This window comes from Nematostella vectensis, chromosome 4 (genome assembly GCF_932526225.1).
Source record: "Nematostella vectensis chromosome 4, jaNemVect1.1, whole genome shotgun sequence".
Classification (NCBI taxonomy): domain Eukaryota; kingdom Metazoa; phylum Cnidaria; class Anthozoa; order Actiniaria; family Edwardsiidae; genus Nematostella; species Nematostella vectensis.
In genome coordinates this window covers 14,731,509-14,758,355 of record NC_064037.1, presented here as the reverse complement: position 1 = coordinate 14,758,355, position 26,847 = coordinate 14,731,509, and the positions used below count along the sequence as shown (strand labels likewise).

Sequence of the window (26,847 nt, the reverse complement as noted above, 5' to 3'; positions counted from 1 at the left end):
TTTGGGTCAAGTTCTGTTAAATTGTTGTGAAATCAGGGCCTCCATTGATACAAGCACACATAATTGTTGAAGAGTTGATTTTACTGAAACCGTCTTTACTCAACAGGAGAAGATGCTCCTCAGGGTGTTACTGATGTTTTCAAATAACTTTGAGCAAAAGTAAATATATATAAATGTACTCTGAAATAGCTTAAAAATTTATTGTTGCAAAAAGGTAAAATTGAGAGTAATTTTATAAAGTGTATGTCACATTAAGGGTTGCTAACAAGATTCTCTTTCCTCCGGCTTTTGAATGAGTAAGATCCACTCCAATCTGTAAACACCTTGCGTCTTGAAAACGCTAGATTACCTTCCATCTTCTGCTCTTCAGATATAATTACTTGAATGGTGAGCGCGAGAAAATCTCATTCCTGCGCCCAAATCTGTTGTTATTCTATAAACTGAAAACTCTCAATTACCAGCCATGCGGAAGAAACGTTTACATTCCATGTAGTAGCTCCTTTTGTTGACTAATTGTAGCTGGCTCTCCATTTCTCTCTTTATTTCGTGTGGGATTATTTCGAAAACAGTAATTTTCGAATAAACTCACTGGAGAGCCGGCTGGCAGACTAGACTAATTGTCAATATTTACTCTTCCTTGAGTCTTAAGAAAGAGTACTAGGTACTTCTCTTCTTTACTTAAAGATTAACGATAGCTAATTTAGGATATAAGGAGAACAGAGCTGTCGAGCTTTATAATCTCAACGTTCTTCTCAACTATTATGTTCCGCCGTCTACCCCTAGAAGGGAGCATCTACTGGGGGATTACCGAGCTCCTCTCCATTTCTTTCAGAGTCTTGAAAATGAGCGAATCCTTCCCTCAAGCCATTTTCGACCAGCTAAGGATCATGAACCAAAAGTCTTGTTGACAATCTTGTCCACAACAGAATCTAACTCCGTCTTTTCCTGGTCTTGTGCATAATCTAGAGATACTTCTCTTATCTCTAAAGCTGAGGGAAACCAGCTGTGTTTTGTTATTCCCATATCTTGTCGAATATCACTGTTCACCCCAAGATGAAATACCACCAAGTAGTTTTTCCTTTCCGTTAGTGGCGAGAGCTAGCAGCTGAGTATTATGACCCAACATCCCCGTCAACGAGAATGTTTCAAACGTCCACAAATACTTGCAAGATGGAATTCAAGAGCTCCTCTACGTCACTTCCAGGGTCTTGATGATGAGCGAGAGCTATTCCACTTCTTCTTCAAGCTTGAAGCATAGGCAAGGGTTATAGTTTCACCCCTTCTCCAGGTACAAGCACCAACAAGCTTAGCAGCTAATCACCTCCTTACCTCACCCCCAGGGTCTTGTAAATGCAAAAGTGACGAGCGCCATAAATATGAGGCTGAGGGAGAAGGCGACGACTTTCTCCTTGGCCTCGCCCTGGTAGGCGGGCGACAGAGGGTAGAACAACTCTTCCTTGCAGACGTCTTCGCGACAAAGACCGGACTGGTCAAGGGACCTGGGTTATACAAACAGACACTTACTACAGACCTCACTCATCCAAGCACGGATAAATACACCAAATCGATCAATTCAGAACAAAGGCTGCTTTCCCATCACAAACTTTAGACCCCGCAGTAATGCCTAGTGCACACTAGCAACATAACAACATAACGACATGGGCGCGCGCACTATGTTTAGCCCGACATAACGACATGGACATAATGACATAAAAGAAAAAAACATGTTTTTTATGTCGTTATGTCCATGTCGTTATGTCGAAGATAAGAGTGCGCGCGCCCATGTCGTTATGACGATATGTCGCTAGTGTGCACTAGGCATGAAAGTTGTGATTCCGAAAGGCTCGTCTCCCCTTAAATAAAGTCTTTGAACCCTGTGACTTGCAGTAAGACTTTGATCTGAAAAGGTTCGTCTTCCTTCAAACATGTAGTCTAAACCCCCACATAAAAGTATCAGTTCCAAAAGGTTAGTTCAAGTTTAGCTAGTTGCCTCACAGTCTAATGCCTAGTGCACACTAGCGACATATCGAGATAACGACATTGGCGCGCGCACTCTTATCTGCGACATAACGACATGGACATAACGACATAAGAGAAAAAAACATGTATTTCTTTTATGTCATTATGTCCATGTCGTTATGTCGGGCTAAACATAGTGAGCGCGCCCATGTCGTTATGTTGTTATGTTGCTAGTGTGCACTGGGCATAAGAGTCTGAGGTTTCGATTGGAAAAGGCAAGTGGTCCGAAAATATTCTTTCCCTTTGCCCAAACTCTATAAAACCTCAATTGTAAGATCTCGATTCGATAAGGTTCGTTCCTCTTGACACAAATTCAAATCCTCACAATAATATTTTGCAAAGTCTAAAGACTCAAGGTTAGGGGTTCGATTAAGAAAAGTCGCAAAGTCTATAATACCCAAAAGAAAGTTTTCGATTTAGAAATTCTCGCCCACTTTTGAAAGGTTTAGAAGTCTCAAGAATAATGTTTCGAAAAAAGCTCGTTTCCGTTTTATAATAAGTACATAAGACCTTACAGTCACACAACTCACTTCTTGACTCGGGCGGGGTCTGTCGACGGGACCCGAATAAAGACTACCGTGCTCTTCAACTCGAAGTACTGGGTTCGCGGTGCATAATTTCTCTGTGTGACACTTGCGTTATCGCCGGAAGGAGTGACTGATGCGTTCACGGTAACATTAGTTGGCGTCACCGTTGAGTTCGAAATCGCACTGCCGTTGGTCGATGCGTTGGTTGCTAAGCAGCCGAGGCCAAAACCGCTGACACAGAAGAAGTTCCATGTGGTGTACTGGTATCTAAAGAACAAAAATGAAGGCGTGAATGAAGGGCAGTGCGTAAGGTTGGTACCCTGCGCGATTCATGGGTTCCAAAGATAGGAAATCCACGGTAAACTACCATTCGCTCGATGGGTTCAATCCTCACCTTGAGATCACGAGTCATGAGTTTTGAAGAGCCACGTATAACGATTCACGCTTATCAAATTTTGAATCACGGCGATAAAATACCTCCCAAAACTCGCATTTTAAGTTTCCCCTTCCATGATTGAAAATAGTACGTTTATTACCTTAGTTTGAAGCCGACAATTTCCATTTGCGAGACACCACGAGTCTTACCAGCCTCCGAAACCAGAATTTCAGCTGTTAACCCTGCAGGAACAAGGCTGCACTGGCCTGGAAAATCGCCGTTTGATGGTGACCCGGACCGATCGGGCTCCCTGTGGATAACCAGGGGACTTAGTGAGCTAATATATATATATATATTAGACAAAAGATTATAGCATAAGATACACATAACACAACGTGATTCATAATAATTTTAGGGTTCCACCTGCATGTTCAATACAAAAATGATCCTACTTGAGCTATGATGAAGCTATTTGCCGCAGGACAGTTGGACTTTGCCTATAGTTTTTGGTGTGGATGATTGTGTGATGACATGGTGGGTGCCCTCAAATCGTTTTAACGAACGAGATGCAGCATTTCATTTTATAGCATTTAAGGTAATCACCTCAAAATCGGCAACCAATCTCCACTCATTGAAACGTCAGCATTTCCAGAGCGCCCAACATGCGTAGCGGGGACCAGCGCCTCCTGATTGGCTCGTACCAGGTCCCTGAGCTGCGAGCAGTTGCGCATGTCATCTAAGGTCAGTCGAAGCAGACAGCCAGTCGATATCGCGCTGCCGTAAAGCATGCCGGTATTGGACGAGGAAGTGCATAGACTGTCGCCGGCGGGTGACCATAAGGAAAGACTGCTCGGGGTTGTACTCTAGTGAGTACAAAACAAATTTCAAGAGTCTGTCTTAAGTCTGAATTAGACATCGCGATTTAGTCGTATGCGACTTGTTACTCGAGTCGTAGAGTGTAAAATAGACCTACGACTCCGGTACAACGCTCAACTACGAAAGTCGTAGTGTATCATGACTAAGACATATCGTGAGCAGGTCGCATACGACTACATCGTGCTGTCTTAATCCGCCTTTACATTTCAAAGAAAATCGTAATACAAACATCGTAAGACATATGACCTTTTTGCTTCGACGAAGCTTGAAACATCAGCGAAGCAACCTATCTCCAGATGCATTAAACATAAAACGCCAACCCTCATTTTTCCTCTTTCTACAGGAACCCTAGACTTACTTTCCTACCTACTTCCTCTTTCTGAAGTCGACACAGGGCATGAAGCTGATTGGCTTACCTGCGCCGTAACCATGGCAGCTAGTAGCGGCAGTCCCCGTTGGTAGCCAGGGTTCCCGGAGCGCTGACTCGCGTTAGGGGCTATATTTCCCGTATTGCTCACATTATACCCTGGAAAGTGGACGAACTTCACACTAAAGCGCTGTGTCAGGGAATTGACACGTGACTGACTCGTTGCTAGGTTACTGATCGACGCAGGCTGTATGTGTACTTGGCCCATCACTAGCAAAGCCTTGATCTTATTAATTTGTTGGCCTGACCATTCGAGCTGGTACGAAACGTTCAGTACGACGTTTGAACATATCCTCGAGCTGCTATTGTACGAGGGCAGCAGTGGAGGATTGCGTCCATCGTCAAAGGCACACCGCCAATTCTTATTTGAACTAGCATTAGAGCTCTGTACTGAGAATAACGAAGATCCTGTCGTTTCCACTATCCCCACTCCGGCTCCTGAATTTACAATGGCGCCCGTTGCGTCGTCCGTGCAGAAGTATTCTACTTGATCATCCGCTAGAATTGGGGTTTGGTCTTGAAGAGTACTTAGTTGACCGCCTTTCAGCACAGCAGGCGGCACAGGACAGGTAGGATTACTCACACCCCGAGACATCAAGTAACTCGAAGCACTTATTATCGAGGAACTTGAGCAAAGTGATTCCGTCAATTGCGTCACACATACTGATTCCCTATTTTCCAGGAAGCGTACCGGTACTAATTGAGAGCAGACGCCGTTAAAAATGCTTTCAGGCAGTGTCAGAATTCCAAGACTTGCCGTTAAGTAGTTTGCGTCCTTACTATTGGCAGCAGTTTTGACAGACGTGCTCACTGTGTAGGCGGCAACCGAGCTACTCAGGGTCTGTTGGGGAGCCTGGTACGAGTATCTGTAGATGATGTCATCACCCGTGAGTCATGACATGTCATGGCAACAGTTTAGTGCAGTGAAGAGGATAGTGAAGGAGTGTTAATGTGGTAAAGCGTTGTGAACAGCGTTTAGCAAAATACAAAACTGCAAGGTACTCAGGAAAAGCTGTTGTGCAAAACACACTCCCTTTGATGAGATATGGTTTTAAACTGGGTTAAGAATGCGATAACAAAACCCTCCCAATAATAATTACGTTCAGTGCTCTCACAGTGCTCCCAACTGAGCTCATGGACTGTAGAATCTGGGGCTTGGACCACTGACCCATGATTCACTTGGAGGAGCCATACACGCCCATTTGTTTTAGCTGGCTTCCTAGAGTACAGCGATTATCGATCCATAGCTAAGTTTACAGCCGAAGTACACAAAGCCCAAGAAAAAAGTGACAGTCGATCAATAGTTTGGTATACGTGTTCCCATTCCACCCTCCAGACAAAGTGTCCCCCTAATATTTTAGCTCTGCCCTCTGGTCTCCTACCTTGTCCTTGTGTTGGTATTAAGCAGACTGTTGTACTGTAGGGTATCAACAGCAGCTGATGGTGAGGTGAAGTTATAAAAGTAGCCCAGGAAAGGACTGTTGTTCGTCGTTACACACATAAAAGGCTGCCAGTCGGTGGAATCTGGCCAGACTGCCTGGCAACTGAACTCAAATGGACGCTCTGATGAAGCCCCACCAAAGAACCCTGACATGCATGTAAAAGATGCACGCTCTGAGTCTGTACAGCCCTGTGGGAACAGAAGGGAAAACCAGTTTGTCAGGAATGTTCGCTGCCAACGGCAAATAAGAGGTATAGGATTTGGTTCAAGGGTGAGGGATTTCCTAGAGAAGCATCAGAACACTCTGTGTTTGTTCAGTTCTTTGTGGACTGAAGTAAGGACAACCAATTTGTCACGTATATGAGGTGGTGATGGCAGATGATGGGTGGAAATGGGTGTATAGCCCAGACTGGAGTAAGATGGGTGCACGCTATTGGTCTATACAGGCTAATCGAATTGTTGAGACAATATTTTTTTAAGGTATGCGATAAGGCAAAGAAATAAATAGGAAGGCTGTTTATAGGTACACTCCTGAAGAGAAAGTCCAAACAATCTATTTGACAGGTATGCAAGATAGCCACATGTTAATCAAATGCTCTGTGAGCCAACTCGTGAATGCAAATGTAAACACAGGATGGACACATCCAAAAAGCTGAGAGTACATAAAAATGCCATTTTACCTTTTTTTCTTTTCGATGTGATGACACACAAAGGGCAGTAAAATTAGTTGTTGTTGTTGTTGTTGTTGTTGTTATTATTGTTATTATTATTATAAAAAGAAAAGAAAAATCGAGCCTCCGGCCTCTTAGGACGTGACCGAGCCGCTATACCACCGTGTAATTCATTTTTGAGTCAATTAGCTTTGATACTAATTGGTATCGTACCGTTCGAAAAAAGTTTGTCAGTATGTACTGACATGCAATGTGTTTTAAGCATGTCAACATTCTACAAAGGCGCAAAATCATTATTCAGTGAATAAGCGGAGGCCATGTGTTTGTACGAGTTTTGTTTGACATTTAGTTGATTAGAAAAAAATATCGAAAAAACAACTTATGAAAATCTATCCTCTTATTTTGGCCTACTAACAGGGGCTTTCTCTTATTACCCTGCAAACAGAGACCCTGTTAACAGAGGCTTTTCCCTTGTGTTTCTCTGACTTCAAAAGTTGCAGTTTTGGCTAGCTGCTCTTTCAGCAGAAATTCAAACAGACAACGCGAAAACCCAGAAACACGAATCGGCAAGTACTAAAACAAAGAAAAAAAAGCTTTGCTAGCATTTTACTTGTTTTATTTGCAAGCTAACAACTGAATCGTCGAAGATCGAATGACGTCGGCAACGAAGGCGCATGCCCACGCTCAACCTACATCGAAGACTTTTCTGAAAAAAAAAAAAAAAAACTAGCTAGGTCGATGACTTAGCCCTTTTATAGTGCTAAGCTTTAACCGGAAGTTCAATACCAGAAGTTTACGGGATGATCTAAAGATTGCTGTGTTGTGAAAGCACAGAAAGACCACAAAAGATGAACCTCCAAGAACTTGTAAATGCTTTGCAAGCATTCACGTGTTAAAAACAACTTCCTGTATGCAGGTACAAACCTGGGTGGAAAGTCATATAAATCAATCAACAGATATTTGATCTGGAAGCAGATAGGAAAGCATGACCATACAGTACAGTACATGCAAGTAGAGAGCAGCTCTCTCTCTATATATAGGTCAGTTCCGCCGTGTGTGGAAAGCTGGAGCGATCAATTCAACAGGTATCTGAGGTGACACCAGATAAAGGGGCATGGTCATGCATGCAAGCAAAGGATGTATACATTAGGTCGTACAATACAACCGTTTGCAGATAGCTGGAATGATCAATTTGGTAGGTATTGAAGGTGGCAGGTGGGAACAGATGGGTGGGGGGGGGGGGCATGGCCATGCATGCATGCAGGATGTATACATTAGGTCAGTACAGTCCTACAGTCTGCAGGTAGCTGGAATGATCAATTTGGTAGGTATTGAAGGTGGCAGGTCGGAACAGATGGGTGTGTGTGTGGAGGGGGGGGGGGGGGGGGCATGGCCATGCATGCAAGCAAAGGATGTATACATTAGGTCAGTACAATCCTACAGTTTGCAGATAGCTGGAATGATCAATTTGGTAGGTGTTGAAGGTGGCAGGTGGAAACAGATGGCTGGGTGGGGGGGGGGGGGGGCATGGCCATGCATGCAATAAAAGGATTTATTTATACATGCTGAGATTTACGCACCAAAATTTCATCGGATAAAAATTGTCCTTTCACCAGTAAAAGCACTCCTGGTTGGTCGTTCGATTTTAAAAAAAGTATCGTACGACCAATCAGATGCCAGATACGATGTTTTTCACTAGTGAAGAAAATCGTATCGGTTTTTATGTGACTTGTTAACCATCGCTTCAGAGATTAAAAAGTGCACTACTTGTGTAACATGAGCTACAGTCTCGTGCATGACATTAGCGAGACAGATTCATTTCACGTAAGTTTCTGTCTGTCTTCAACTGAACCGTCGAACAGCACAAACCAGCAAAAACCTCGGAGCCTCTGCAGCCAATTCTAATAAAATGTTATGTAATAAGCTTATTATAAATTTCTCAGTATGTATATAATAAAGAAAATACAGCATGGAAAGTGCTTTGTACAGTTTATATTCACTCGTTGTTTTGTTTTGTTTTGTTTCGGTCGATTTTTTATTGGCATAATAATACATGCATAATAAATGATTGCCGTTTCTGTCTATATTTATCTTTTTCTAGTTTCTAAATCTCAGTATATATATAATAAACAAATTACTTCATGGTTGGTTCGCTTGTACAATTTTTATTCGCTCGTTCGTTAGATTTCATCACAACTCGTGAATAAAAATCGTACGCGCTCACCAACCATGAAGTAATCTCTATATTAGGTCAGTACAGTACAACCGTACTATATTAGGACATTAGGTCAGTACAGTACAACCGTACTATATTAGGACATTAGGTCAGTACAGTACAACCGTACTATATTAGGACATTAGGTCAGTACAGTACAACCGTACTATATTAGGACATTAGGTCAGTACAGTACAACCGTACTATATTAGGACATTAGGTCAGTACAGTACAACCGTACTATATTAGGACATTAGGTCAGTACAGTACAACCGTACTATATTAGGACATTAGGTCAGTACAGTACAACCGTACTATATAGGACATTAAGTCAGTACAGTACAACCGTTTGCAGATAGGTGAAATGGTCAATTTGGTAGGTGTCTGAGGTGGCGGCGGGATGGAAAGGAACCCAGGTTCTAGCACTTACCCTATCACAACAGCACCCAATGTCACAGCCATTGTGCTCGAGGTCACATGGACAGGTCAGATCAATATCCAGGGGGGAGGTGGAACTTTGCACACCTACAAGAAAGCACAGCACAAAACACTTACTGACTATATCAGCATAAGATATTTATGAAACATCTTCACTTTGGCAACCTAAAATCGATTTGCAATATCTAGCTGACGGTTGCAGCCATGTAAAACTTTTGATTCTGCTACTGATTTTTGCAAGGCAACATTCTGTCAAAGAAACAGTAATCTTTGAAGTCTACAAAATGTCCAATAGAAAAAGCTCCCAAAAATCTGGTAGATAAGCTCAAATCATGTTTATAAAAATGTTCCGTAACAAAAAACGCATCTTACAAGCTAACCTTTTTAAGCCTAGTTATGCATTTTACCAGCTATGGTAACCTTTTTGAGCCACGCTTTGCATCTTGCTAGCTAACCTTTTTGAGCCTCGCTATGCATCTTACCAGATGTGGTAACCTTTTTTGAGTTTCGCTATGCATCTTACCACCCTATGGTAACCTTTCTGAGCCTCGCTATGCATCTTGCCACCCTATGGTAACCTTTCTGAGCCTCGCTATGCATCTTGCCAGCTATGGTAACCTTTCTGAGCCTCGCTATGCATCTTGCCAGCTATGGTAACCTTTCTGAGCCTCGCTATGCATCTTGCCAGCTATGGTAACCTTTTTGAGCCTCGCTTTGCATCTTACCAGCTATGGTAACCTTTTTGAGCCTCTCTATGCATCTCACCACCCTATGGTAACCTTTTTGAGCCTTGCTATGCATCTTGCCAGCTATGGTAACCTTTCTGAGCCTCGCTATGCATCTTGCCAGCTATGGTAACCTTTTTGAGCCTCACTATGTATCTTACCACCCTATGGTAACCTTTTTGAGCCTCGCTATGCATCTTACCAGCTATGGTAACCTTTTTGAGCCTCACTATGTATCTTACCACCCTATGGTAACCTTTCTGAGCCTCGCTATGCATCTTGCCAGCTATGGTAACCTTTCTGAGCCTTGCTATGCATCTTGCCACCCTATGGTAACCTTTCTGAGCCTCGCTATGCATCGTACCGGCTATGGTAACCTTTTTGAGCCTCGCTATGCATCTTACCAGCTATGGTAACCTTTTTGAGCCTTGCTATGCATCGTACCGGCTATGGTAACCTTTTTGAGCCTCGCTATGCATCTTACCAGCTATGGTAACCTTTTTGAGCCTCGCTATGCATCGTACCGGCTATGGTAACCTTTTGGAGCCTCGCTATGCATCTTACCAGCTATGGTAACCTTTCTGAGCCTCTTATGCATCTTACCAGCTATGGTAACCTTTTTGAGCCTCGCTATGCATCTTACCAGCTATGGTAACCTTTTTGACCCTCGCTATGCATCGTACCGGCTATGGTAACCTTTTTGAGCCTCGCTATGCATCTTACCACCCTATGGTAACCTTTCTGAGCCTCGCTATGCATCTTACCAGCTACCAGCTTTTGTGCAGGGCTATGTACTGCATCTTACCAGCTTGAATGTTCCCCCAGCTGATGTTCTGCTGTCTGGACAGCTCAAGGAACAGTGACGCCCTTACAGGGGGTGGTACAGGAACGGATGCTGCCTTAGGACAGCATGTCAAGACCACCAGGTCCTTTATCTTAGAGGATGATGAGCCAGTGATTGTCAGTAGGAGGGTTTTCAATACTTCATTCCTCTGTAAGAAGATGGATAAAGGCTGGATCAGAAAAAGCAAGAAAAAAGAGGTTGCAGCTGTTAAAGGCCACACAAGACAAGAAGAAATATTTATTAATTATTCAAGTAATATTCAAGTAATTTGCATCTAAGTTTCAGGGTTTATAACAAGTTAGCAACCATAAGGCTTTAAACACGAGGTTCTGCTTTAAAAGGAAAGCTTCTCCTACCCCCGGGCTTGAATTTGCAATTATAATTAGAACACTGCCACGCTAGCAGTCACAAATTATAATTCTCCTGTAAAATTGCTTATTTCTGAGCATCAGTCGGCTGGAATAAAACTATTTTTGTACAGATAACAAGACAGTTGTATTAAGAGGTTGATAAATTTAGTGATTTGCTCTCCACTCACGTTTTCAGTGAAAATTTTGAATTTTGCGCTATCCATAATCTAAGGCATCCGCACCAATTATTCTCGCGCCTTGATAAAAATGCTTGTATTTTAAAGCAAAGAAAGCTTTGTATAGCATTATTTTTCCTTAAATAGAATAATTTTAGGTGGAAAAGTCTAGGAATAATATTTAATTTGATTTAGAATATGAAATTTGAATTTAGCGCTCAATGCAATTGTCCTGACATGTTGACTCATTGACAGCTGATTAATAACTGATCATTCTTGAGCCCGGGGATGGGAGGAGCTTTCCCTTTTATAGCGGAACTTCGTGTTTAAGGTACAACAAATTTATAGAATTGTGCTTTACTTTAATTTTTAAGCCACATATTTTTAGGTCAAAAGTGTTTCTAAGCCACAAATTCTAATAAAAAAGGCTTTGCTTTAATCTTGTAACCTTTTTATATCAAATTGCCACTAGCAAGCTAATGGGACATTGGGTAGTCAGTGTGCTTGCCCTACTTTATGATTTGTGTACATACAGTAGACATCTGGATAAAAATACATCCAGTACATAAAAATACATACAGTACATCTAAAACAGATTTTGACGCAGTTTATTTCAGGATCAGTAGTTATCCAAAAAGGCAATGTACATACAGTGTACTGATAATTAGTATGGAGTGTACAGTACCTTGAACTGCACTTCAGTTGTAGCAAGCTTGAGTTGTACTGAAGAGCCGGCTGTTGTCACTGTGTCCAAGGGGTTAGAGGGACATGCCACACCCACCACATTAGCTTGGGACCTGGCAGAGGCCAGCGAGCATTCAACATCTAGAGGTAGCCTTTGAGGGATGCTTAGGGCTAAGCTGACAGCATATGAACCATAGATGGTCACTGATGGAGGCCTTAGGGATAGCTCTGGGGTGTGGAATGTAACAGGAAGACCTGTGTGGTAAAGGTAATAGTATGTCATGGTAAAAAAAAAAAGAATAGTTTTTCATGTGTTTTTTTTTAGCAAAACGACAGTAAAACATTGTCATGTGAAGTACAATTAAAAACAAAGAAATACATCAAATAAATGCATATCATTGTACTTAAAATTGGCGTTTTGAAAACCGAGGCTATTTTTTTTAGGAGAATTAGAGAGTAGATCAGTGAAACATGAGACCAGAGGTTAAGTGCTTTACCTCTGCTTGATAATTCCCCAAACAAACACCGAGGTTTTTTAAAATGGCAAGGCAAAAAAAATGTGCTTTATTTTCTTATAAAATTATTTTTCATATCGTGAAAAGTTTGGCTTCAAATTTCAAACAGCATTTACTTTTTTATTTGTGGTTCTTCTACTTGGGCCATGTTTGGAAATACTTTGTTATTTTTAGTCCCCCCTCCAAACAAAAAAAGGAAATTAAATGAAAAGATTTTAATGCCAAATATCATGGAATTCACAGGGTTGTTGACTGGTTTTGGTGATGTCCTGAATGATCACATGAGTTTAATCAAGTTTTGGATGTGAACTAATTGGACAAATAAGATCTCAATCATTTTATAAATAGAGTTTAAATTCTGCTGTACATTTCTATTGTTAATACTGTACAATACACATAGCAACAGACAAGCAATGACTTGAATGATTATAGCCTTACTTGAAGAAGTATCCAACAAATACTGCAACACACTAACCCCATCCAGGGATGTGTTGAACTTAAAGAGAACTATATCAGGCATGGGTTCAACCGTCGGAAGGGAAGTGCCAGATGACTGGGTGGTGTTCACTGTGACGTTAGCTGGAGCTGTCGTGGGAGGGGGTGTGGTCGGGGTACTACCAGATGGTTTGCCACAGGTTGAGTTGGAGATAATGGTAACATTGTAAGTCTGTGCCTTGCAGACAACTTTAAGTCTCTGAGTAGTAGCCCCATGGGATGAAAAGATGAAGGGGACCTATAATATAATATGTGAATTGCAAAATTCTGCTAAACATGTTTAAAAATTGCATCAAATAGTGCAAAAATGGTTCTTATACATACCCCGACTTCAGTATCCCCAACATTTGCAATAGCAGGTTCAAATTTCAGTTGAGGTGAACCTGCAATTCAATAGAAGACAATACAAATTAGCCCTGGTTATGTTCAGTCACCAATAGCCAGACACTGCAAAAAACAAACAAACAAACAAACTAAAATACCAGGGATACTATGGCCATCAATGGCAAATTTAAGTTTTTTTCTCTTTTTTGTTTTTTGCATATTGACACCTCACGTAGACCTTGGTACTGTGCCATAGATATGATCATTTGACCTTTGACAAAACAACAAAGATGACATCAAATAAAGAATATCAAGTTAGATTTACACCAATTTCAAAGAAAGTTGCACTAGAGAATCCATGCACAACATTCATTGGTTCATATGTTACATATAAATTGCTAAGTTCTGGTCACTGAGAGCCATGTGAATGTTCACAGAAACAAACAAGAGGGACCCAGCTTTCCAAACCTGAACTAGTCTTTATTTACATGTTTTGTTCATCTACCGATGAGGCAATGCGGGTACAACACATTGAGTCTCCTAGTGGAACTTATTTGAAATAGAATGTATGTACAGTATTTACTATTGATTATTTTAATAATTAAAATCATTTTTGTTAAATATAATACCATGAAGACTTTGACAGACTGTATCAAGATTTACAGTAATTACAATAAGTTTGTAAAAACTTTATAGAATTGAGATAAACATCTTTCAACACAGCAGCACCTTGTAGATACATCAGGGGTTTCATTTAGGCCTGGTGGCCAATGGAACCGCCAGCTACTACTTCCCAAGCAGCAGCTACTATTTTTAAAAGTCAATTAATGTTTTATTTAAACTAATAGCTTTCACCCCCTAATTATCAATTTCCGCCGCCTACTCTGAAACTTAAGAGTGACCGTCTCAGACCAAGAATGTTTTTGTTCAGAACAAAAATACAATCTTTTGCCAGGAGATAGCCCTTGATGACCTTAGTATTCTGTGAAAGTTTGAAACCAATCGGATAAATATTTTTGGCTTGAGAGGGGAAAATGTATTTTTCGAATATAATTAGCAATTTTTCTGTATTTTTAGACTTGAACAGAAATTGTCTAAAAAACAAAACTCAAAATTGAGCCGGGCGTCAAAAATCAAACTTGATTGACAGAAATTTTATAATTGTACATATTTGGATTAGGTCGTTGGTAGTTTTAGTATTTTTCTAAATTTTTAACAGATTTTTCAATTATTTTCTGTTTTTCGTACTCCGTAAATAAACCCGGAAAATGAGGCCTATACCTTCCATGGGACATGGAATTGCACAATTCTTTTCATTCTAGGTATACAGCACTTATTGTACTTCCAATTTATCAAATAAACTTTTGTGGCAATTAAAAACACGAGTTTTGATGAGGCGATAAACAGCGCCCACTGAGCGCTCATATTTCAACAATTTCAAGACAATGGCTGTCGTAAGAGCACATAATTTTGCATCGGGGCACCTTTCATCGCTAAAACAAGTTCATATAAATGCGAAACGTGGTCCTGGTAGACTCTAAATAGCAGCTTACAAGGCGTATCTAACCGTAGAAGTTCAAAAGAGCACTCGATAACGCTAGGTCAACCATTCGGTCACTCTTAATAACCTGATGTTTTCAGACATGGTAAAGAATGAAGAACATGCTAATAGATATTTTAGATATTGGATATTCTACCTGCAGAACTTCCAGAAGGGGAGCAGGTGACAACAACAGGGAACCCTTCAACTCGCTCACTGCAATAAATAAAAATTAAACTTAGCTATTTTAGAGTTTAAGGGATGACCAGGAAGAATGGATTGGCCATGGACAAAAATCTACCAGAAGTCACTTGTTCCCCCACACAATCATCTGTAATGTTTTGCATTCAATTAACACCTCTTGTTTCATGATTACAAAACAGTATATTTATGGCTTTGGTTAAAACTTTATAGCAAGAAGGCCATTTTCTCAAGGATTCATACCTCCTCTTTCCAGATTGTGTCCTATTTTAGTCAATACTGTATATTTTCATTAAAAATATAGGGTTTTTTAAAAGGCAAGTTTGAACAACAATATTGTGCAAAAATATAGAGGATTGCAAGGGAAACTTTTATTTCCTGTGATTTTTGGTTTGATAGATCAGACACAACAAATTCTTCCTGGTCATTCCTTAAACTCGGACAAAAAAATATATAAAAAAGTCATTTATGGTGTTGTTATTAACTTTAAGCTGTAGCTTCTGTATGATCTTGAAATAATTTTTATCATCAACATTAGTTTTTTTTACAAATACAATATTACTGGTACATGGATGTTATGTTCCAGCAGTTTGTACATCCAAAGAGTGGTGACTTATCACAGTACAAACCTGAGCTGAACCTTGACAGACTGACAGGACAAGCTAGTGTCAACCAAATAATCATCGCTACAAACTGACACTACAGGGGCCTTAGTGACTTGAACAGAGCTGCGTAATAAAATAGAAAAACATTCAGAACAGCAGACACAGATAAACACAGAACATGTGACTGATGGTCCTTCTTGTATATGTTTACAGTGATTGGGTACAGCCAGACAGACAGACAGAATGCATTGACTGTTGAATGGTTTGACAAATGAATGTAAATGGATTGATGGTCAAAATATTATCACCTTATATTGCCTTTAGATGTCAGAGGAACAAACTGATTAGAATTTCCAATACTTTCCCCAAAGCACTGTACGGGCACAGGCTGTCCAGCTGATATAACACTGTAAAATATGAGAAGGGAAAAATATGAGTTAATAATTTTGGATTAAAATAGTTGCAGCCTACCCTGCCCCATCCCCCTAAAGAATGACAGCTCCAATTAGATACTGTAACTCTGAACAAAGTCCTCTGAAATGGATAACTGTTTTCAATGCACATTGGACATTATAAATAATCTCGAATATTCTTGACTCAAACCTGTTAGGCCTGCTTTAAAGAATATCTTTATGCATGTAAAAATATTGTCTATAACAGCCTGAAACCAACAGCCTTATTTCATTAAAAATGAACTGAGTGCAGCACACAGTATTGGGAAACATAGATAAGCCAATATTACATATACAAGATCATGAAAATTTACTTCTTCTACCCTTTTAGGCTGAACTGACAAATGACTCCCTGTCATGAATTAAGTTACCTGAATGGGACATTAGCTCTGGTTTGTGTAACCAAGGCAGTAGTGTTGCTAAAAGAGATCTGTGTTGAGCCAAGAGTAGAGAGAAGCGTGCCGCACACAATATTTACCTAGAACAAACACTGAACTGAAATCACGAATGCACGGTTTCGAGGGAATATCTCTTTGAGGGAGTTTCTTTTACATTTTTCTTTTAATGTTGTAGATATTTTATGATCATTTCCGTGTTGCAATAAAAATGTGTAATTTAAATCGTTAAATGAACTTACGTTGTCAACAGCAATAGCCTCGTCAAACACAATTTGAAGCAGTCCGGTCTTTTGATTTTCTGAGAGTGCTATGTAATTTTGGATATTGACGACAGCTGTAATACAGAAAAAGTTATTTAGAAAAGCTACAGTTATATAGAGTGTACTTTATATACTTTACCTACTAAAGAACATTACTAGATGATATAACATATCAGAAATCTTAGTAGCAAACATTGAAATTTCTCTGCTTAAAGTTTAAGTACATCATTATTTTCAAAATATACGCACCTGAGAGAGTGACACGAAATATTACGAAGAAAACAATAGTCTGATAGGCATTCATTGTAATTTGAAGTCGATAGTTACATGTAAGAAAGTTGAAAAACAAAAAACATCATGTTCAGTAAAAACAAAAACCACGTCCGCCATTTTTGAAAACAGAAATTTGGCGCTCAACGGATAACCGCTGACCAATAGATCTCCCTCCACCACAGGGTAACCAGACAAGAACGACTAATTACATAAGTGATTATGACGCAAAAAAAAGAACGCATTCGAAGTTCTCTGTTTATCGATACAGCCCTGTAACAAGTTATACTGTCAGAAGAAAGGTAGGACATCCATTTGATATATTTTTTTAGTATTCACCATATATTCTCAAAAGAGCAGGGTAAAAATGATCGATATTCATTTAGGGGAATGGAACGAATCGTCAAGGTTACTAGGCATCTACTCCAGTTTCCGCGTGATGAGTTATAGTATTTCTGCTGTCCCTTGCACATTTGTACTTCACTTTACCTGAGAACAATGACCTAAAATATGCAGTTTTTTTATATATCTCTTTTGCGCAAATATTGTATAGATGGAACGTTTTAACAAAACAACATTTTATTTTCTGCCATTATTTCACAGGAGCAAAAATAACATGTCTCACACGCCAAGTAGAAGTAGGACGAGAAAACAACTAGTAAGTGTTCTTATATCTTTGTCTTGGCTTCATTCATTGCCTTTCTGATCTCCTCCCACGTTCACATCTGGGTGGGGCCATCGATTCAAGCATTTTAGCTTGAAATTTCTTAAAAGGATATTACTATCTTACAATCAGGGACTGATCTAGAATTACTTGAAGAAGGTGTGGAAGCATCATCCCGAAACCCAAAGGGAGGGTGCCAGTGCCTTTAAATATAAAACGGGAGGTAAATCTATGAGTTTTATTTAGATCTTATTTCCATAAGGAAATGAGGGCACCGTGCAAAAGCACCCCTTGGATTTGCCAATAACAACATACATTATTTGTTACTATCTATAGCATGAAGAGGAGGAAGACGAAATCCATGTTGTTCAAAACCCACCCAAGAAGCGATTCAAATCTCCTAGCACCTCCACTGAACCCGAAAGTGAGAAAGAATGTCAAAATTGCAAGGTTCTACTAGAGGAACTGAGGCAGTACCGCATGAAACAATACAACTGCGACTGCAATCCCTCTCCAACTAACCGGGATCAAATGCCACAACGTCAAAGGGAGCCATCAAGGAGAACAAACCCCCAGGAGCCAGCACTGGTTTCGCAGAATATGCTTTGCACCAAATGCAAAGTACTAGAGCAGGAGTTTAATCATGGCTATCACATCTTCAAGGACTCAGCTCACAGGGACTATGTTCCTTTTTACTTGGAGGCAAAATCTTCTGATCCGTGCAGTTCACCACAGCCTGGGGAATTCTGTCCGCGCTGTGCTAAGGATAAAAATAAGCAGAGTCCTTACAAAGAAATCCAAGGGCACTTACAGTCATCTACTCAAATGTCCAAAGCATATTATGCTCCTCAAAAAGAGACTTTCAGTGCAGGCCCACCTTATGTGCCGTTTGCGTTTGGAGAAGCAGGCGAGTTCAAGAGCATTCCTCACCATAATGGCTGCCCTTGCGATGGGAATAACGGCTTGTCGGCAAGCTTGGCTCCCAACAAGCCTAAAGGACAAATGCACTCCACTGGTTGCCATACCGAGAGAACACAGGAAATGCCAGAGAATGTATGGGACCCGTATGCTTTTAAACACGGATCACCGGCCGCGGTAAGCAATTTCTTTTAAAATAAAATTATTTCCCACCCAACATATAGTCTCAGATTGCGCTCGCCAATTGCCTGGTCTCGGGTATCATTAATTCTCATTATCATCACTACTAGTACCACCATCATCAATCATTTATTGTTTCCATCATCACCATCACAATAAGCACTACTAAAGCCACTATGATACAGTCATCACCATATGACCATAATGATGAATTTTCATAATGTTGAGCTTTGCTACAAACTGACCTCACATAACTTTATTTCATTTCGATTTTAATATATCAGCACACCAGAAAAACTGTGAACGTAACAATTTACAGGTCCGTAGCCAGAGGAGGGTTCGTGGGTTCGGAAAAACTTCCCACTCGACTACAAGGTCCAGAAAATGGGGACCAGAAAATGGTCCGCTAAATGGGTAAACGAACCTCCCCGCTCAAAATCCTGGCTACGGGACTGTAAAATATGCGTGGAATATTAATTGTCTTCTGATAAATCAGACGCGAGAATTTAGATACTACTGTCACTTGTTAAGACATGTTTCTAGTTGACTGTTTGAATATCTCGCGAGTCATCGTAGCGTACTTTGCGGGCGCTCCCAAAGGTACCTTTGGGTGGTTTTCACGGTTTTACTGGTTGCGCTGTAAAATATTTATTGCTTTTTTTTGTGTTTTTTCACACAGCGTTGCATGAAATGTATGGGTCGCAGTATCTACTCGTGTCAAATATGCGATACCTGTCAATATTAGACGTTTTCTTTTAACGTATTTTTGTAAAATAAGAAGATAAAAAACATTTCGAAATAGTCGAAAATTGAATACTTTTACTGGATATTTGTCAATGCCGGAATGTGATCAGAATAAACTTCACCCTCTTCATCTAGTTTTGTTAGTCTGACAATAGTTGTTGCAGAACCTTAACATATTTTCAGTTGGTTTTATACTTAAACAATTTGTATAAGCGCTCGCTTTGCTTATCTTATCTTCTTATTTTCTATATCCAAATCTCTAACAAACAGATAAATAAAAGCATCGTACTTTAACTGCTGTGTTATTTTGTTCGACTCGAAACAAACATAAATATGAAGGTTAGGCCCTCCTTCATCCCCAACCGTCTCCTTCCAATCCCTCAAAAGCACACGCTAAAGATAACACGACTAAGCCCCTATATCCCTCCATTGGTCTGCAAAAAAAAAGCCGAAAAATATCTTCATCATTCCCTCCCCTTGGAACAAGTAGACACTTTTATTCAACCTTACGAAACCGTAGGAAATTATCTCATCCACGCCTTTAGCTAGCTTGCTCCCTCCCCCACCCCCCACCCCTAAAAAAAATATATAGATATAGATATATTCCGTCTTCCGTCTCTCAATGTTCTCCCATTTTGTTCTCCGGATTTTTGTAATGTATCCTTGGCGACTTGATATCATACATCTTATCATTCAGCCTGAGCGGGAGGCCATCTCTCTTCCGCCAAGCCATGTTGATTGGCATCTGATAGCCTTCTACGTGGACCACTTTAGTTTCTGGCGGGACGTCCGCCACTGGAATCTGCCTGTCACCCGGCTCTACGACCAATCGGATCGTATCAGATGTGACGTCCACGTCAGCTTTATCTTTAGTTGCCTTGATATCTAGTACACCGGCCTTGTGTTCCACCTACAGTCCATATACAAAGTTGACATATCAATCAAAAAATATTTTCTTCTAAATGGTCTAAAAGAGCCTGGGGCGAGTGCGCAGGAAGTCTTTGATAATCTGAAACGTTAGGGTCTGGGCCGATTTTAAAAATGGCGGCCTGCAAAATCGTTGTAAAACGTACATAGTTCTGAGAGCGACAAAAAATCGAAAAATGATCAAGAGGGACTCCCAAATATGGTATGTAATGTTCTAACAAGGAATTGACCAACGAGCTAGAAAAACGACTGTTTTCATAACAGAGAGAAGATCACCCTTATTCCCAAAAAATCTGTTATTCACCTCCCCCACAACTCTTTGCGATGCGCGCGCGTGAAACCGAGGTCACCAGGCGTCAAAATTGTAAACAAGATGGCAAAGTTTATTCTCGGTTTCACGCGCGCGTCGCAAAGAGTTGTGGGAAGTTGTTTCTAGACATATTGTAAATCATCCAGAAGACCTTGGGGACGGGGGGGTTGGTGAAGTACGGCTGAAACCACTGAAACCATATCAAGTGTCACCATCTCTTGAAAACAAGAGGCATAACTGTCAATCAAAAAGTTTGGCCTCGCCAGGAAATTTTCAAAACACGATTGTTGTTTACCATAAGTGCAAGGGTCATTAATAAAAAAAGCAAATCACATCGATAGTTATTTTTTTGTTATATAAGGTAATGAAGTGATTCTGGACTAAGCACGACAGACGAAGTTGATTTTGTTTAAAGATGGACCTGCGGTATAAAATAACAATGTTGTGTGTGTGTGTGTGTGTGGGGGGGGGGGGGGGGGGGGGGGGCTGCACCTGCGGTATAAAAGGGTTGTGCCTAAATCCCACCCTCTAGTCGTTTGCCGAATATCGACCGAAGTTCCGAAGTACGACCGATCTTCGGAAAATCCAATATGGTGATACAGTGGAGTAAACAAGGTGGAAATACTCACAAACTTCGCTTCACAGGGATTTTAGATGTAAATAACTATCGGAATACCAAAGAAGTATTGACTGCATTTAATTTGCAAAGATCTCTCTGAAGAATAAGTTAAAGAACACGCTACAGAGAAAAACATGAACATCGCATGTGAAGAAATTACAGCCAAGTTTTACTGTTTTAGAAAACAGTTTTCTCTATATTTTAGAAGTTTCGTCTGTTTGAGAGAAAAGGGTTTACTATAGTTTCTACTCTCTCGAGCTCGAATATAAATTGTGTAACTTCCCAATCCGCTACGGGGTGGGATTTAGACGGCTACGGGGCTGGATATTTTAGAAACAATGCAAACACCCCTAAGGGGTGGGATATTTTTACACAAGCAGCCCAAGGCTCCTGTCAGTGGTTTCTAAATATAAAGGAATGTATGGCGGAATTTATATGTTAGCGAAAAAAAATACTTTATCTTGAAAAATAAAACTTTAGAAATGAAGAGGAACCGGGTTAGCGCGCGCACATGTTTTCTCGTGTAATTTGGTTGACATCTCGATCTACGTCACAAATGACTGGACCCGGGCCTTTCAGTTCACGGCCTTTTTTCCGAAGGTTAACCAAAATACCTCAATATTACAGATTTGAGTTATTCGCGCGAACGCGTGTTTTATAGGGTCCATACGAACCACATACCATTTGGAAGATGAAAACATAAAGAATTGACAAAGCCTATCAACTCTGAAAGGTTATATTGGCTTTGAAAACCTAAGCAGCCTAGACCTGGTAAAATACAGTAATGTCATTTGCGGTTTTCCATCAAAATTAAAGTCACCCTTTCCAGGGACCATGTGTGTGGGGGTATCAAATGATTAGTGAATAAGAACTCCCTACTGTTATCTTTCAAGACATGGTTTTCAATTCTCATGTCTTCCAGTCTTTAGCATTCATCTTGGCCCTCAGGTAGTCTCTGGTTCATAAAAGAGTGAAATTTCTTTCAAAACAATCTTTTCATCAAGACATTTATAATCCGACTAATTTCCACAACTATAAATAAAAATAAATAAACACATAAGATGCAAGATGTAGACAATAACAACAATACATATTGGCAATATGGGTTGAATTTTTCTTGTAAGTTGAAAAAGTTGCTGTATATTCTAAGAATATATGTATCTTCTTAGGACTAAGAGCACAGGATATAAAGACAAGAACGGTCTTCTTCAGCAGTATATGACAAATGCAACACGATATTGGTTAGCCTTTATGAAATATTTCAACACAATCAAGAATAAAGATAGAACAAAGAATGTCAGAACAAAAGGTGTTATGCTCAAATAATTTGATTACTAAGTTAAGTACCCGCATTCTCAAAGCAAACAAAAAGGACAACAAAAAGCCTTATAACTGTCATATCCTCAATAGAGAATACAAATCGTCGTCCGAAACTCACCTTGCATTGTTTTTGACGCTTTCTCTTGTGTTTGTGTTCGCTTTTTAATGTGAACTGTTACTTACTTAAATTTACTAGCTAAAACCAGACATATCCTTACATAAATCTTGGCGTGAATGAATGTTAGTAGATCTCCTCTAGTTGACTTTATCCTTAAGTCACAAAATTTGAGGCGCTGGCTCCGCTATAAAATGTAAGAGGGGGTTTGATAAGAATATGCCGAGATTTTTGAATGAATTATTTACAACTTTTGAATCAACTAGATCCACAAATAGAGCAACAAAATGTCATACAAGACAATTAATCAACTCATCATCAAGTATGAATTACTTCTTTGCCTTTTTAATCTCCTTTTCTTCCCATTCAAGCTAGTTATCAAGTGCACAGGTCTTGGAGAAGTCAATAAAGCGCCATTTGCTTTCCCGCGTGTTTGGGAAAATCCTCGTTTTAGCTTATTTGCAACCCTTTTCTTCATCACCATGCAAAGATAAGTTCATATAAAAATTTTGGATTTTAACAGTTTCTTGATTAAGTGGACTTTGATGGATTCCATAAGAGTCAGTGACGAACTTCCAAAACAATTCATTAAGGCAAAACCCAACAAACGACTATAAAATCCAGATCTGCAATCTCTGTTCTTCACAATTTTGACACAAGAGCTGCTGTTGTTGTTTAACAGGAGTACTTCGTCAAAAGATGTATCCACTATGATGGGATTTTGCACACAAAATAAGCGGGAAGAAAACAAAAAAGACGAGCTAGAGAATAAAAGCAAGTCTTCGTTCAGCAAATTTTGAATTCAAGTCTCTCAACTGCGCACAATATCGTGCGCATTGTTTAGGTCAATGTGACTGAGGCGCAAAAACGCCGGCATTTTATCGCGCGTAAAAATTAAAAAATATATATTTATATTATAGATATGTTTCCTTTTTCACAACAAAAAGATCGAGGATGGTTTGTAGGTGGTGTGTAGAGTAATTAATTTATTATGTTTCTATTATTTCTTCGAAAATTTTCAGTGTTTATGACACATGGAAAAGAAAGTTGGTAGAGCTCTGCACTACTTGACCTGTTGACGGTTTGAGTAAGTCGCCATCTGGTCGTTTCTCAATAGCCCCGATAAACCAGGAAACCCAGAAAGTCACCCGGTAAGCCTCCGATAAACTTTACGGATGTTTCTCAAAACACCCGCAATTTTCGGGCCCGGAAAAATCCCGGTAACTCGCCCGGTAACTTACGGGAGCTCAAGAGCTCCCGTTAACTTACCGGGAATTACTTTAAATGCGATAATTGATACCCAAAACGATGTTTTTCCTTTATATTTTAGCTAAGTTCATAGATCAACTATTCATCTTGAATTAGCCAAGTTGAAATATCCAATTTGGTGCTTTTTTTCCGATTAAATCTCGCCATTTAAATTGTGTCGCAATTGTGTCGAGTTGTAGTGAGTTTTCATCACTTGAAGAAACCATTCCACTGCCCGATAAGAAGTGCCAATCACGGCTATCACGGCTAAAATATAAGTAGAAATAGAAGTATCCAATCACGGCTAAAATAATTTTATGGGATTCCCTACCAGCCAATCAGGTTTTTCTTCTGTCAAATGATTTGACATTTAGCTGTCACCGTGCGCCTAAAAAATGTAAACAACTTTGCGAAGGTATTGGAAGTTTTGCTACAAATGAGACTTTATCTACTTGATTTTTTTCTTTTTTTTTTTCGAAAAGTGCCGATGCCACAGCAGTGTTTGGGGTACCAGTTGTCTACAGGTACCACAGGTTACCCAAGCACTCGGTTTGTTTTCTAGTACGCAAGAGAATTTGTATAGTGATGAAAAAAATGGAAAATTAAAGAAAACAGATTTCATAGTGGACTCGCTTTATTCTTGTCTCTTGGGATCTCTCCTGAGTACTATTTTACTCACTCCTCCCCTTTCACCACCCATACATAAGAGACGAGTGAGTAATTGTTGATTGTCTTTGTTTATGTTAATAGCACTAATGAATTTTCTATTTTTTATAACTGATTGTCAATAAACGCTACTGATTGTCCAAACGCGTAATTGAATTTTCGATTGCATGCAGAAGAATGTTCATTCCATTCGAATGAATGCCCAATTCATAGATCCGGCCGACGCGCGCACGAATATCCAATCAGAAAGCAGCAAATAGAAGCCAGCAAAGTGCAACCCAAATGTCCCACAAAAGTCCCACAAATTGTACAACATGTCGGATGAGGTCAGTGAGTCCTGCCCGGAGTTATTTTAAATATAGACGTACATAGGGGTTTTTTTGCGACTTGGAAAATTAAAAACAGTAACCTAATATGATGGAAACTTGTCTTGTTGTCCAAGCTTGGTGAAAATCTTGTGAGAATGAAGCATAGAAATAGATAACTACGAGTTTGGTTGTTAAATGGAAACGGCACGAATCAAGCTTAAAATACGTAAAATTGGAGATGATAAGATAAAGCGGTGCTCTCTACGGTAGGTACTAAGTGTTTATGTGTTTTCAAAGCTATTTTTGTCAACTTGCAGTGATTTAAGTGCGGGGAAAAGTAGAAGAGAATGCCGAATCCGCTGTTTACGACCGACTTTTAACTACAAGTTTAATCGGCAAATGTCAAGATTTACAGCCATAATACGAACGACAGTCTCATCATTCTTATATGTAATTGAAGTAACCTAGGATAATATCAAACACAACTTTAATGGTAGGACTTACACTGTTCTTGTATATGAGGTTTGTTTGCTTTTTGTTTTTCGTTTCTTCGTGTTTTTCTGCAATTTGAGTCCCAGCTCTACACTAAAAGTGGCCGGTCTAAAAAAACAGGACTATCACTTTCTACGCTGACCGGAAGATGCTTATTTTGCTTGTCCAAAATCGCAGAAAATATCTCAAACCAATCTTTTTGCCGTCGATTGCCGACTTTTTGTGGGACATTTGTGGGAAGACAATGCACGTTAACTATACAACGTTTGGCACAAATGAATGCCCTTTTCCGTTATTGAACAGCAAAAGGTGTAATATTTACGGTAACATAGGGCGAAAAGCAAAATTAGTGTGAAAAAAAAAACTTTTTGAAAAGACGTGTGTATAGTCTAGTGTTTGTGTTTATGTTTAACCCATTGACTCCTGGCTATTTTCGAGCTGAATTTACAAAAAACAGACTAAAATCAGATACCTCCCCCCTATTCTGGGTTTTATACAGCCCGTCAAAGTCAAACACAGCTGCAACTATCCAGCGGTATCCAAGCTTTCCAACAGTGCTTTGCGGTCCCCACTTTTAATCCCTCGTCGTTGTGCTGAAGCCAGCACAAGTTGATGGTTGCTTGTATTTTTCATCAAAATACAGCTATGAGCATATTAGGAGAGTGTCTCAGGACATCATGAAGTCTTTTGGGGCATAATTGAGTGTTTTGCTTATGGATATTTGCAAGCAAAGGTGGATTCATGATGATTTTTGGCTTAAGAGTAGTTGCCAACACCTTGGTTGGATGCATTTATCCCTTAGACTGATGCCTGAGTATCTTCATCTTGTTGTGTTTAGTTTGCATTTATGATTTTTTTGGGGTTGTGGGTACTTCCCAAGACCGGTACAGGCCGTTTGAGGGGTCAATGTGTTAATCTTGAAAAAGGCGCTAATAAGAGAACACGCAAAAAGTAAACATAAACATAACACTAGACTAAACAAGTCTTTTCAACAAGTTGTTTTAAAAATTTTTCACGCTTTTCCACATTTTAGAGTAACGATTTGTTGTATTTTCACATGCTATGCAACGGATCTTATGTAAGGAAATGTTTATTAAATGCAAAAAGACCCAGGTATGGGGGTTTGGGGCTTGAGGGAAGATTTTGACTCAGGACACCTTTAAATTTCCGTGTATAATTGACTATACTTTGAAATTTCAGTGTATAATTGAAAGATGGTGGAGTGTAACTGAGTTTTTTCTATATAGTTTTTGAATTTAACTTCTCGAGTCTTCTCTTTTACTTTCACTGGGTGAACTTAAAGATAAAGCTATGTAAGAAAGGCAGATTAAAACTGATTTAATCTATTACCTGGAAATGCGGTTTTTGCAGCTCTTCTGGGATCGGCGAGCTTATGACATTTGGGATTGCCAATGATAATACTAAAAGCAAATACATTGATAATTCCTCTTGAAAACAGACAACGTCTCCAGTTCTCGCTGATTTTATGGTCACATCATTATTAAAC

General features: G+C 39.8%; 3 protein-coding genes across 3 annotated transcripts; 1 reads left to right on the top strand and 2 right to left on the bottom strand.

Moving 5' to 3' along the window:
- Positions 1-121: 121 nt before the first annotated feature.
- LOC116612443 lies at positions 122-17,017 on the bottom strand. The gene is made up of 17 exons (XM_048727222.1): positions 16,809-17,017; positions 16,539-16,633; positions 16,273-16,379; positions 15,758-15,856; positions 15,474-15,572; positions 14,801-14,859; positions 13,104-13,162; positions 12,723-13,017; positions 11,771-12,024; positions 10,521-10,707; positions 8,983-9,077; positions 5,608-5,855; positions 4,215-5,091; positions 3,526-3,785; positions 3,083-3,232; positions 2,550-2,813; positions 122-1,499 (listed from the first exon to the last, which is right to left on the bottom strand). Exons 1-17 carry the CDS (start codon positions 16,861-16,863, stop codon positions 1,331-1,333), a joined length of 3,372 nt encoding a protein of 1,123 aa, XP_048583179.1. The 5' UTR covers positions 16,864-17,017; the 3' UTR covers positions 122-1,330.
- LOC116612444 lies at positions 17,004-19,629 on the top strand. The gene is made up of 4 exons (XM_032373152.2): positions 17,004-17,131; positions 17,433-17,487; positions 17,830-18,588; positions 19,271-19,629. The coding sequence occupies exons 2-4, from the start codon at positions 17,446-17,448 to the stop codon at positions 19,334-19,336; spliced, it is 867 nt and encodes a 288-aa protein (XP_032229043.2). The 5' UTR covers positions 17,004-17,131; positions 17,433-17,445; the 3' UTR covers positions 19,337-19,629.
- On the bottom strand, positions 18,702-26,835 carry LOC116612446. Its single transcript, XM_032373154.2, has 2 exons — positions 26,691-26,835; positions 18,702-20,245 (listed from the first exon to the last, which is right to left on the bottom strand). Exons 1-2 carry the CDS (start codon positions 26,775-26,777, stop codon positions 19,955-19,957), a joined length of 378 nt encoding a protein of 125 aa, XP_032229045.2. The 5' UTR covers positions 26,778-26,835; the 3' UTR covers positions 18,702-19,954.
- Between the last annotated feature and the right edge of the window lie 12 nt (positions 26,836-26,847).